At 33.5% G+C, this 9991-nt stretch overlaps 2 protein-coding genes across 2 annotated transcripts; both read right to left on the bottom strand.

Annotated features, from left to right (window-relative positions):
- Positions 1-250: 250 nt before the first annotated feature.
- Positions 251-3169, bottom strand: ROP9 (RHO-related protein from plants 9). Its single transcript, XM_086455892.1, has 8 exons — positions 2744-3169; positions 2525-2612; positions 2271-2380; positions 1559-1622; positions 1367-1431; positions 1207-1272; positions 1014-1120; positions 251-613 (listed from the first exon to the last, which is right to left on the bottom strand). Exons 1-8 carry the CDS (start codon positions 2840-2842, stop codon positions 580-582), a joined length of 633 nt encoding a protein of 210 aa, XP_086312018.1. The 5' UTR covers positions 2843-3169; the 3' UTR covers positions 251-579.
- A 2700-nt stretch (positions 3170-5869) lies between these two features.
- Positions 5870-9693, bottom strand: LOC147412077 (Phosphorylase superfamily protein). Its single transcript, XM_086455881.1, has 5 exons — positions 9433-9693; positions 8557-8624; positions 8309-8464; positions 7089-7340; positions 5870-6242 (listed from the first exon to the last, which is right to left on the bottom strand). Exons 1-5 carry the CDS (start codon positions 9650-9652, stop codon positions 5904-5906), a joined length of 1035 nt encoding a protein of 344 aa, XP_086312007.1. The 5' UTR covers positions 9653-9693; the 3' UTR covers positions 5870-5903.
- Between the last annotated feature and the right edge of the window lie 298 nt (positions 9694-9991).

The following is a 9991-nucleotide window of genomic DNA, read 5'->3' on the forward strand; positions in this document are numbered from 1 at the left end:
ACAAATTATATCATGTATCTATTGAGATGTATGAAGTTTATTTAGATTTTGTAGGGTTTGACCCAATCCAATCCGATACTTGTTGGATCGACAAACTATCAACCCACCCTGATCTGATCCAGACCCAAACCATTTACAACCCTACCTTTTGAAGCGATACTTGAAACAACAAGATATGATATAATTTAAAGAATAAAATCTTTACTTCTTTAAAAAGTTGAAAGAGAAAAATGAGATACAAATGCACTAACAAGGGGGTTTTAAAGACGTATATCCCATATATCATCTCTCTCAATACGTTTAAAGCAAGATTAACTGATACATAAGATTAAAGAGGTGTATCTACACTGGAACCACATTACATCAGATATAAAGCAAATAAATTGATAATAATTCAATACATATAATAAGTAAATCTTTCAAAGCAATAACAAAAACAAAGCTAAATGACAATTTCTATCAGAACTACACCAAAGCATGAGAACCAAAAGTTCCATATGCTCTTTTCATCAGTTGTAAAGGAGAAGAATTTAATAACGGCAGTATCGTAGCAACTGCCCATTTACTTGGATGCATCTTCTAAGCAACACAACCTCCTCCACACATCACATTCCTGCAAGAAAAATATTTATTAGAACTTTACACTCAGCTGGAAATGTGGATATTAGGTCTAATGTAACACGGCCGGAGTAGAATAACAGAATTCCAATATCTAATATGGAGGATTGTTGATGTAGATGGCCTAACTCATACTCACAAATCCGGCTTGTAAGGGGAGGATTGCCCCAGGTTTATATATGGCTAAGGTCTTGATATCTAGGTGATGTGGGGCTATCGCTCACAGTTGAGGTGTACTACACTATGAAATTCAAATAATTATGAAAAAAATAATACAATTCTAGAAAGGAAGCACATTGAATAAATATTCAATAAAAACTAGAGCGCATCAAACACTGATTTTATTAGACATTTGAATTAGCAATCTAGAACCCCAAAAAAGGTTAACCACTTACATAATTGAGCAACCAGAACTTCTTCGCCTTTTCTTCACTGCCATCTCCTTTCTCCTAGGAGGTTGAAGAACAACCTTGATTGCAGTATCAAAAACAGCCTTGATGTTCTACCCAATCAAAAGGAACAAATCATTATAAGGCCAATCAGCATTATAAAACAGATTGAAATAAAAGAAAAAGGTGTAATCAAAACCTGTTGAGTCTTAGAGCTACACTCAATGTAAGCTGCTGCACCAATTTGTTTCCTCAGCTCCTCCCCCTAAACATCACAAAAACCAGTTCAGCATTTAAGCTTCTTTTATGCCAAGTAGATCGACAAACTCAACACATAGAATGAAACAATAGATGTTTACTTGAGCAGATGTTATTGCACTGGAACCCATATGATCATTCAGATATCCTTTGTCGTCGCGAATATCTGCATATAGAAAATTAAAGTGGAAAAATGACTAACGAGAATCAACCGTTATGCCCATATGTATACATATATGTATCTCAACAACCAAAGATGAAATCAAAATACCAGCACATCCAATGTTACTTACCCATTTTTGTACCGACAAGAACAATTGGAACATTGGGCGCAAATCGACGAAGTTCAGGCATCCACTGATTAAAAATTTAAAAGAATCCGTTATCGAAACATAACAATACATCAATTAAAGAACGATTGCCAATGGAACGATGCAACTGAGATGTTCTTAAGCACGTTACGTGCTCTGTGATTAGGTAATGGTCCATGGTAATGCTCTGTTTACATTGATAGACTGTTCCCACCGTTAGGCATGTTAGGGCATATGGCTAGCCTCCCTCACAGCCCAATCTCGAGGAATTAAGGTTGATGTTAACATGAAAATTACCCAATTAGACTGATAATAGACAAAGAAAAAAGTGACAGAAAATAGGAAAAGACCCACTTTAATTTGAATGAAATTGAACCACTTTTTCTATCATAGTTCAAACATAGTGGGAGAAAAAATAAAAGTAAAAAATAAAGAACTTAGCATTAAAAGTCTAAAATTATACCCTTTAGGGTTCAAGATTGAAGTTAACATGGAAATTACCCAATTGGTCTAATAAAAGGGACAAATTGAAAAATACCCACTTTAATTTGAATGAAATTGAACCACTTTTTCAATAATAATTCAAAGATAGATATATAAAGAGAACCAAAAGCAAAAAAAGGAGGCAGGGATGAAGAAGATTTAGAACAAATAAAAAATAAAAAATAAAAAATTAGGCCATAGCACTCAATACCTTCTTGAGAACATTCTCATAGCTTGCCCTGCTGAGTAAAGAGAAAGCCAAAACAAATATGTCTGCTCCTCTATAACTCAGTGGCCTCAACCTGCTATAATCTTCTTGGCCTGTAGATCAAACAATGTTAGAAACAGTAAAAAATGGTGAAATGAAGAGACATAAATACTGGATTTAAAAAATAAAAAATAAAAAAAACTGAGGAAACCAATCCCAAGCATAATAAGCCATAAAATGCAGAATCAGAATAATACCTGCAGTATCCCAAAGTCCCAAGTTGACAATGTTCCCATCCACAGCCACATTAGCACTAAAGTTATCAAAAACAGTGGGTATGTAGTCCTGTTAATTCAAAGAAACCCAATTAGAGACAGTTATAGGAACCAACCAATAACTTCATGATATTTTTTCCTCAAAGAACTCAAGAGATTGGAGAAAAAATAACATAAAGAACAACACTTGAAGAGACTTACAGTTGGAAACCTGTTACTGGTATAACAGATGAGCATACAAGTCTTCCCAACTGCCCCATCTCCAACAGTTACACATTTTATGAACTTTGAAGCACTCATCCTCTCTCTCCCTCTCTCTCTCTCTCTCTTTGTATGTGTGTGTGTGAAGAGTTTCTACTTCAGGTATGGAGCAACAGTAGTAGATCAAACAAATAACTCAGGTTTTGTACTTAGAACCAAAAAGATGAGAAGAAGAAGAAGACCAGAGCACTGTAATAGACTATAGAGGCTCTTTTGTCTTTGTCTTTTGGTTTCAACTTTCCAAGAAAAATTATAAATTAGAGAAAAAGAAACTTTATATGTTGATCAGTAATATCTGTCTCCCCTATTTTTCATTGTAAATATTGCCACCTATTAGACTTTTGGACCCACTGTAAACTTTTAGTACCCAATCATCATCACCATCGTAGATATATTGGACAATCCCAACGGTTAGATATCACCAAAGAGAGAGAGTGTTTGGTAGTCAAAGAGTGAGTCTGACTGCAAAGATTTTCAAAATAAATTGAGTCGTTTTGAAATCAAAACACAAATTTATTTGAAACTGCAGAGAAGACAGATGGTGGGACCTGCTGGCGCTTCAAACGGCACTTTGGCTTCAGCTTGCTGGGATCCAACTAAGTCTGACCAAATCAAATGTGGGGTGTGTATTCTTTTGAACAGGTAACCGTTGTAGTTTTAAATGTCCAAATTGACCTAATCCATCCAAGTCAATGAGCCGGGCCCAGCCTAGCTTGTCCTTTTGTAGTTATCTATAGCTACTATCTACGGTTGAGAGTGCGCCACATCATTAAGACAGTTATATTTGTTTAAATCTGATCGTTTAAATTTAGGATTTCTCTGAGCGTCCATCTGTGAATCCTTGATCTGATTTTATATATATATATATAGGGTCCCGTTCGGCACCCTAAGTTTTACCACACACTTAAACAAACGCGTTTTGTCCTACATGGGTTAGAAGTTTCGGAATGGGCTGATTTTTGGTGAGGATGATCTCTATAGTGAGGAGATCATCCTCACCAAAAATCAGCTCATTTCAAAACTTCTAACCCCATCAAAAATGATTTATAAAAAATGGACGGTCCACGATTTTTCAACTTGTAAACATGGGGCTAAACATTTCGGAATGGGCTGATTTTTGGGGAGGATGATCTTCTAACTATAGAGATCATCCTCACCAAAAATCAGCCCATTCCAAAACTTCTAACCCATGTAGGACAAAAAACGTTTGTTAAAGTGTGTGGTAAAACTTAGGGTGCTGAACATTTCCCATATATATATAATTTGAATAAGGATGAATGCAGGCGATTTTGGTAGGTGGTTGGGTATACGACTGGCAAGGGCCCAGAAAGACACTCTTTCTCCAGTATGGTGATGAAAAAGATTTATGATTTTGTGTCTTTGCCACATCAGCTGAGTATCCAATCACGTATTAAAACTGTGTGCATTCAGCATGACTCTTTTTCCTTTTCAGATTTGATCGAAACCATAAGTACAAGAGGTTTGTATTGTTAATTTTTCTCAACATGATGTTTTGTGGGTTGTAGAACAAGAGCTACAAGAAAAATAGATTTAATAGGATCCATTCCCCTGCCTATCTAATCATATGCTCGTACACGGTTGGAGTAGATCCCCATGGATACCCATAATTGTTATCTATAAACGGGTAAGAGTGTAGGTAATTGTGTTGGATATGCTTTGAGAAAGGCATGTTGACAATTCTAATTGATATTTGAATAATTGCACTTCTTGATGAGAAAGTGTATGGAATCATAGATGATTTTCATCGTGATACGAGTGAAAAAGTATTTATGGTTCTTATCTACTTTCACGTTAGCTAAAAAGTGCGATATGAAGTTCCACCTTGAGGTCACTCCAGTACAACTCTTGATATTTACTTCCTAGTAGTGCAATTGAGATTTTTTTTTTTTTTTTCCTTTTAAGAGATTTACCAAGCAAACCTATCTCTTGTAATTTTATTACAACTCTTACAAAAACTCCGTCACTTCATTAACTTTGTTACTTGAACAAACCTTACTTTATGAATCACATAACCATGACTAACTTGGTAATGTTTCAAATCTTACTAAGGCTCGTTGGAGATTAGCAAAACAACACACAGACTTGTAGATTTCTTGGAAAAACTCATATTCAATAGAAAAAAGATTAAAAATTAAAAAATTAAAAAAAAAAAAAAACTTTTTTAACTTGATTGTAGGTGTTGAAAATGGATGGCTACCAAATTCCCAAATTTAACATAAAAAAAATGAATCTTTTTTTTTTTTTTATACCCTTGATTTTTATCTCCAACCCAAAAAACCCTCCATTTATATTCCAAAAATCTCTCAATTTTTTTCTTCTTCTAAATCCATCATATAATCTTTGGTTCAAGTTGTAGATGAAGGCATTGATATGGGGAATTATTTTTACATGTTTATTTTTCTAGGGTTTTTGGTTTAGATTTCCTTAGAGATCAATTTTAGTGTAAATTATATTTACTTAAGATAAGTCAATTGGATTTGAATTTGGATGTTGATCAACAATATATATTGGATTTTAGATTCAACTTCAATTCAAATATCAAAAAGTTATTCTTTAGGGTAATAACTCAATCATCCATATAGTACCGTTTGAAGGTTGAAAGAGAGCGAGCTACACCATAGATAGTAGATATTCCAAATACCATTCGTTAAAAAAAATGGTGTTTAGGGACTGTCCAATTTCAAAGCTTTTATCGAGCTTCAAAAACTATCCTTTCTTCAAAAATTTTTTTGTTAAATCTCATCTACATCATGATCCTTACAAGAAAAACATACCACAGCCGATCCGTTCCCCAATTTGATTTTTTTTTTTTCAAGCTGGATCCTATAGCTTATTAGGTCCTATCATATCATGCAAAAGTTGATAAAGATTCAATCTCCTTAGTTATTGGATCCCAAATCCTCAAATTAGATCTCGAAATCATATCAAATTCTAAGTATGATCTGATCTACTGATAGATCTTTTTATGTTCTTGAAGTGAATGTATTTGAATTTTCCAATAGTAATGGTGCCATAAATTTTATATTAGAGAGAGAGAGAGAGTCAAGAACAAAGATTATTCAGTATTAATAATGTTTGATTAAGAAAATAACAAAGCAATGAATCTAAGAACAACATCAACTGCATTTTGGGCTGCCAAAGGGGCAAAGATGGCAGCTTCATTGGACTCAGAAGAACCCCCACCAGCAAGATCAGATAGAGCCCTAAAAGCAATAAAAGGAGTCCTTTGTTGGAGACAAACCAGAGCAACTGCCGCGCTTTCCATGTCAATCGGTGTAACATTGAACTTCGAGTTCAAGAACTCCCTATAGGCTGCATTGTCCACAAATATATTTGCACTACTTCCCCTTTCGACCCTTATCACTTTCGGTGCCCTTGGTAAACAAGTAGAGTTGATGCAACCCTCTAACTTCAAATCCTGTGGAGTAGAAAAGAAATCCATAAATTTTACAACAATGGAGTTATAGAATTGTACTGATCTGTTATAGGTGCTTGCCTATTAATTAAAGAAGCCCAATAACCTAAATTCAGTGGAGGAAGAAACAGATAAATCAGACAATTTTTGTTGAACTTTGCTGTGTGAAGTAGAAACAAAGTCATAATTATGACAACAAATGGAGTCAGACTTAAACTGATCACTGATGGGTGTTCTTGCCTATTAATGAAGCTCAATAACCCCATTTCAGTGCAAGAAGACACAGACAAATTACTAGATTTCTGTCAAACATTGTTCTATTTTTTTTTATAAATGAAATGAAGTACAAGAGAAAGAAGAAAACTGTTTTTCGGAGAACTATAAGGAAATCTACTAGTTTTATTCCCATATTTAATCAAAATTCCTATTTCATAGTGACAGAGATGTCGATATAACATTATTAGTATTGAAAACAATCACAGTTTGGTGGATTTACTAAGAAAGAAGAAAAACCCATGAGAAAAATTAAGATTGACCAAAGCATGGAAGAACCAAAATGAAATTAGCTTTTATTTTCTTTTTGTTGATAGGGATTCTGGTTTGTTAAGGAGGGATTCTTTTCCAAATGAAATACAAGACAAAGAACAATATTTTGATTGTTTGAAGATTTTTAAGGAAATCAAGTGGCTTCACTCGCACACGAAACTGAAATTCCAATTTCATAGAGAAAGAGAATATGTTATAAGATTATTATAACCACAATTAATCAAAGTTTAGTGGATTTACTAAGAATAACTACACTTAAGAAAAACTAAAATTGGAATGTAGAGAAGAACCACAACTACGTACCTGAAGCTTCTCTGCAACTGCAAAGTAGTGTTTATTAACTGGAATCCAAAAGGCATGTTGTCTAACTTCAGGAATCCCGTCTTTTGGAAATATTTCTTCAGGCTGATACCACACATTATTTAGAAGGTTTTCGATCGACTTTCCATTCTTTGTATTGTTGTTGTAATCTGAAAATTTAAGGTACCCAATTCGCCTTGTATAGTCTCCATTAGACTCCAAAGGTAGTTCATTATCAGGTCCATCTCCATATCTCTGTTCATCGAAAGAAGGAAAAAAAAAGTTTAAAAAAAAATTCTTAAAGAGGAGAATTGTTCTTACTTACAGCTCATATTAGCTAGTCAAGAAAGAAAAGTAAATGAAACAATAGAGAGCCCACGATCGATCAAGTTCAACATAGATATAAGTCATCTTAATCGAATCCTTATTCCAGATATTTCGGGTTGGGTGAACGAATCCTATTCCTCAATCCAATCTGTCTAGAGCCATATCTTAAGTTCCTCCAAGTGTGCCATATCATTTTCGCTACTCTAGCTCAATCTATGTTTTTTGGGTCTTCCTTTCTTTCTTGTAGAACCTTAGCTTGAAGGGTTTTTTTATTGCAATTGTAATTCGTAGCTTATAGACCAAGCCATATACCTCTATTTTCTTAAGAGCCATGCTGGAGTGACCTCAAGACTTTACCTCAGATCACACACCCTGACTTGAAAGTTTGTAGGAACCTTCCATGCTTTTTGACATGTATCTCAATGAAAAGGATCTATGATTCCTACACACTTTCACTTCAAGATGTGTGATATGAGATACGAACTTGAGGTCACTTTAACATTATTCTTTTCTTAATTCATCACCTATTTGAAATACTTGTACGTTTTTACAAGTGTGTTTATTTTTATTTATATTAGTCTTTCTACTCGCTCAATGAAGATTGATTACATCTCCAATTAAAAGAAATATTTAAGTTAACTGTTCTAAAAGAACACGAGGAAGAATTAAAATAATGTGGATTGAGACAATAAAAACAAATATGAACGCTCTATCAATAATAGAAAATGTGACTCTAGACTAGAACAAAGAACATAATTCGTTTAGTTGACCCCAAATCTTTAAAAACGAATATATTAGTCTTTCCACTCATTCATCTCAACATTCTCATAACTACTATTAAAGAAAGGTATAAAAGTCTTATAATTGAATTTGGATAGTTGAATTAATTTACTTACTTGCCAATTCCAAAGTCCTGTATGAGCCCAATATTGTGGAACCACGACATCTCCAATCTGGAGATTTGAGTTTGCATTTCCCGCGATTCCAAAGTGCAGAACTCCTTTCACCTTAAATAGACTTAATAATAATTCTGTGGCTAGACCTGCATTTAGCTACACATATAAAATATGGAAAATTAATAATTAATTTTCTTTATATAACTCCTATTATGAATAAAGAATTAATTGTATTTCTTTTCACATACCATGCCCAATCCTGTCATGACTATAATAACCTTTTCATTTTCCAAGCTTCCAATGTGAAATCTTCTTCCTATGGAATTCAAACAGAAGTGTATGAATGACAAATTTCTTATCTTTTCATAGACAAGGAGATGTTACTTTTATGGCAATATGAGATAAAATTTCAAAATATAAATATTGAAAATTTACTTGACCTTTTAAAATCATTATGATTATTATTATATATATAAAAAAAAAGTACCCATTAAATATTTAAAGCCAGAAAAAATTACCAAAATGGCACACAAAAATTGAATTACAAAAATGGCACACTATTCATTTTAATTCTGAAAAAGAGTCGTGCAGGGGTGACACAGAATTTACTGTGATTCTCACAAGTCTGAAGTGGACATGCATACGTGGCCGTAGATCATTTTTACTCGTATCGCGAGAAAACGCGTCTATAGTTATGTGCACATCCCACGTCAGACTTGTGAGAATCGCAGTAAATACTTTTTGTCATTTCGGCATTTTCCTTCTTTTTTACTATTCAATAAAACAGTAAATATTGCCCCTGTTTTTAAAACAGTTACAAAAAAGTTCTGTTTAATAAAAGAGTGAATTTTTTTCCCCATTTTAAATATTTTAATTCTGAAAATGGTAAATTACTGATTTCGGAAATAGAATGAACAGTGTCGTTTTGATAATTTTCAGTGCATGTTTTGGTAAATCACCCTTCAAATCAAACAAATTTGAACCAAACCCTGATATTCAGTTCTTACTTACCCACAGACATTTAAAAAAAAAAAAAAAAAGAGAGGATAATAAATAAACCCATTGAAGAAAATCAGATATCATTTCTAATAATTGAAGATGAGATTATTTTTTATTTTTCTTACCAGAAAAATCCAAGTAAGGAAAAACTTCATCAGCCACAAAGCTTTTAGATTGAAGAAGAGGATTCATCTCAAAGGCATTGGGCACCACAAGCCCTAAGTAAGGACCTTCCTCGTTGATCATACATATCTTTCTCATACTCCTCCTTGTAACTGCACCATTAGCAAAATTCCCCAGAACAATAAAACTCAATAATAACAAGAGCTTCAAATGGAAAACCATCTTTCTCTCTCTCTATACACAACTCTTCAATGGAGTGTATATATATATACATGTGAGAATTCATTAAAGAAAGGAAAGAATCATATAGGAATACTCTCCTGTTTTGGAAGTTTTAGCCAAAGTCAAAGAAAAAGAAACTTATGATTTAGAAATACCCCTCTCAGTTTTGGTGAGTATTTGAATTACCCCTGTATTTTCAAACTAATTAGATCCTATGACTAAGAAAATTAAAATAACCTAAATACCCTTATCTTCAAAGTCAAGAACTAGTAGGTTTCCACTTATTAAAAAGTTTCATTATCTTTAAAACGGACTTACCCTGCACTAACTTGGTAGTAT

Source organism: Akebia trifoliata, chromosome 1 (genome assembly GCF_017979445.1).
Source record: "Akebia trifoliata isolate Shusen 1 chromosome 1, ASM1797944v1, whole genome shotgun sequence".
NCBI classification, from domain to species: Eukaryota; Viridiplantae; Streptophyta; class Magnoliopsida; order Ranunculales; family Lardizabalaceae; genus Akebia; species Akebia trifoliata.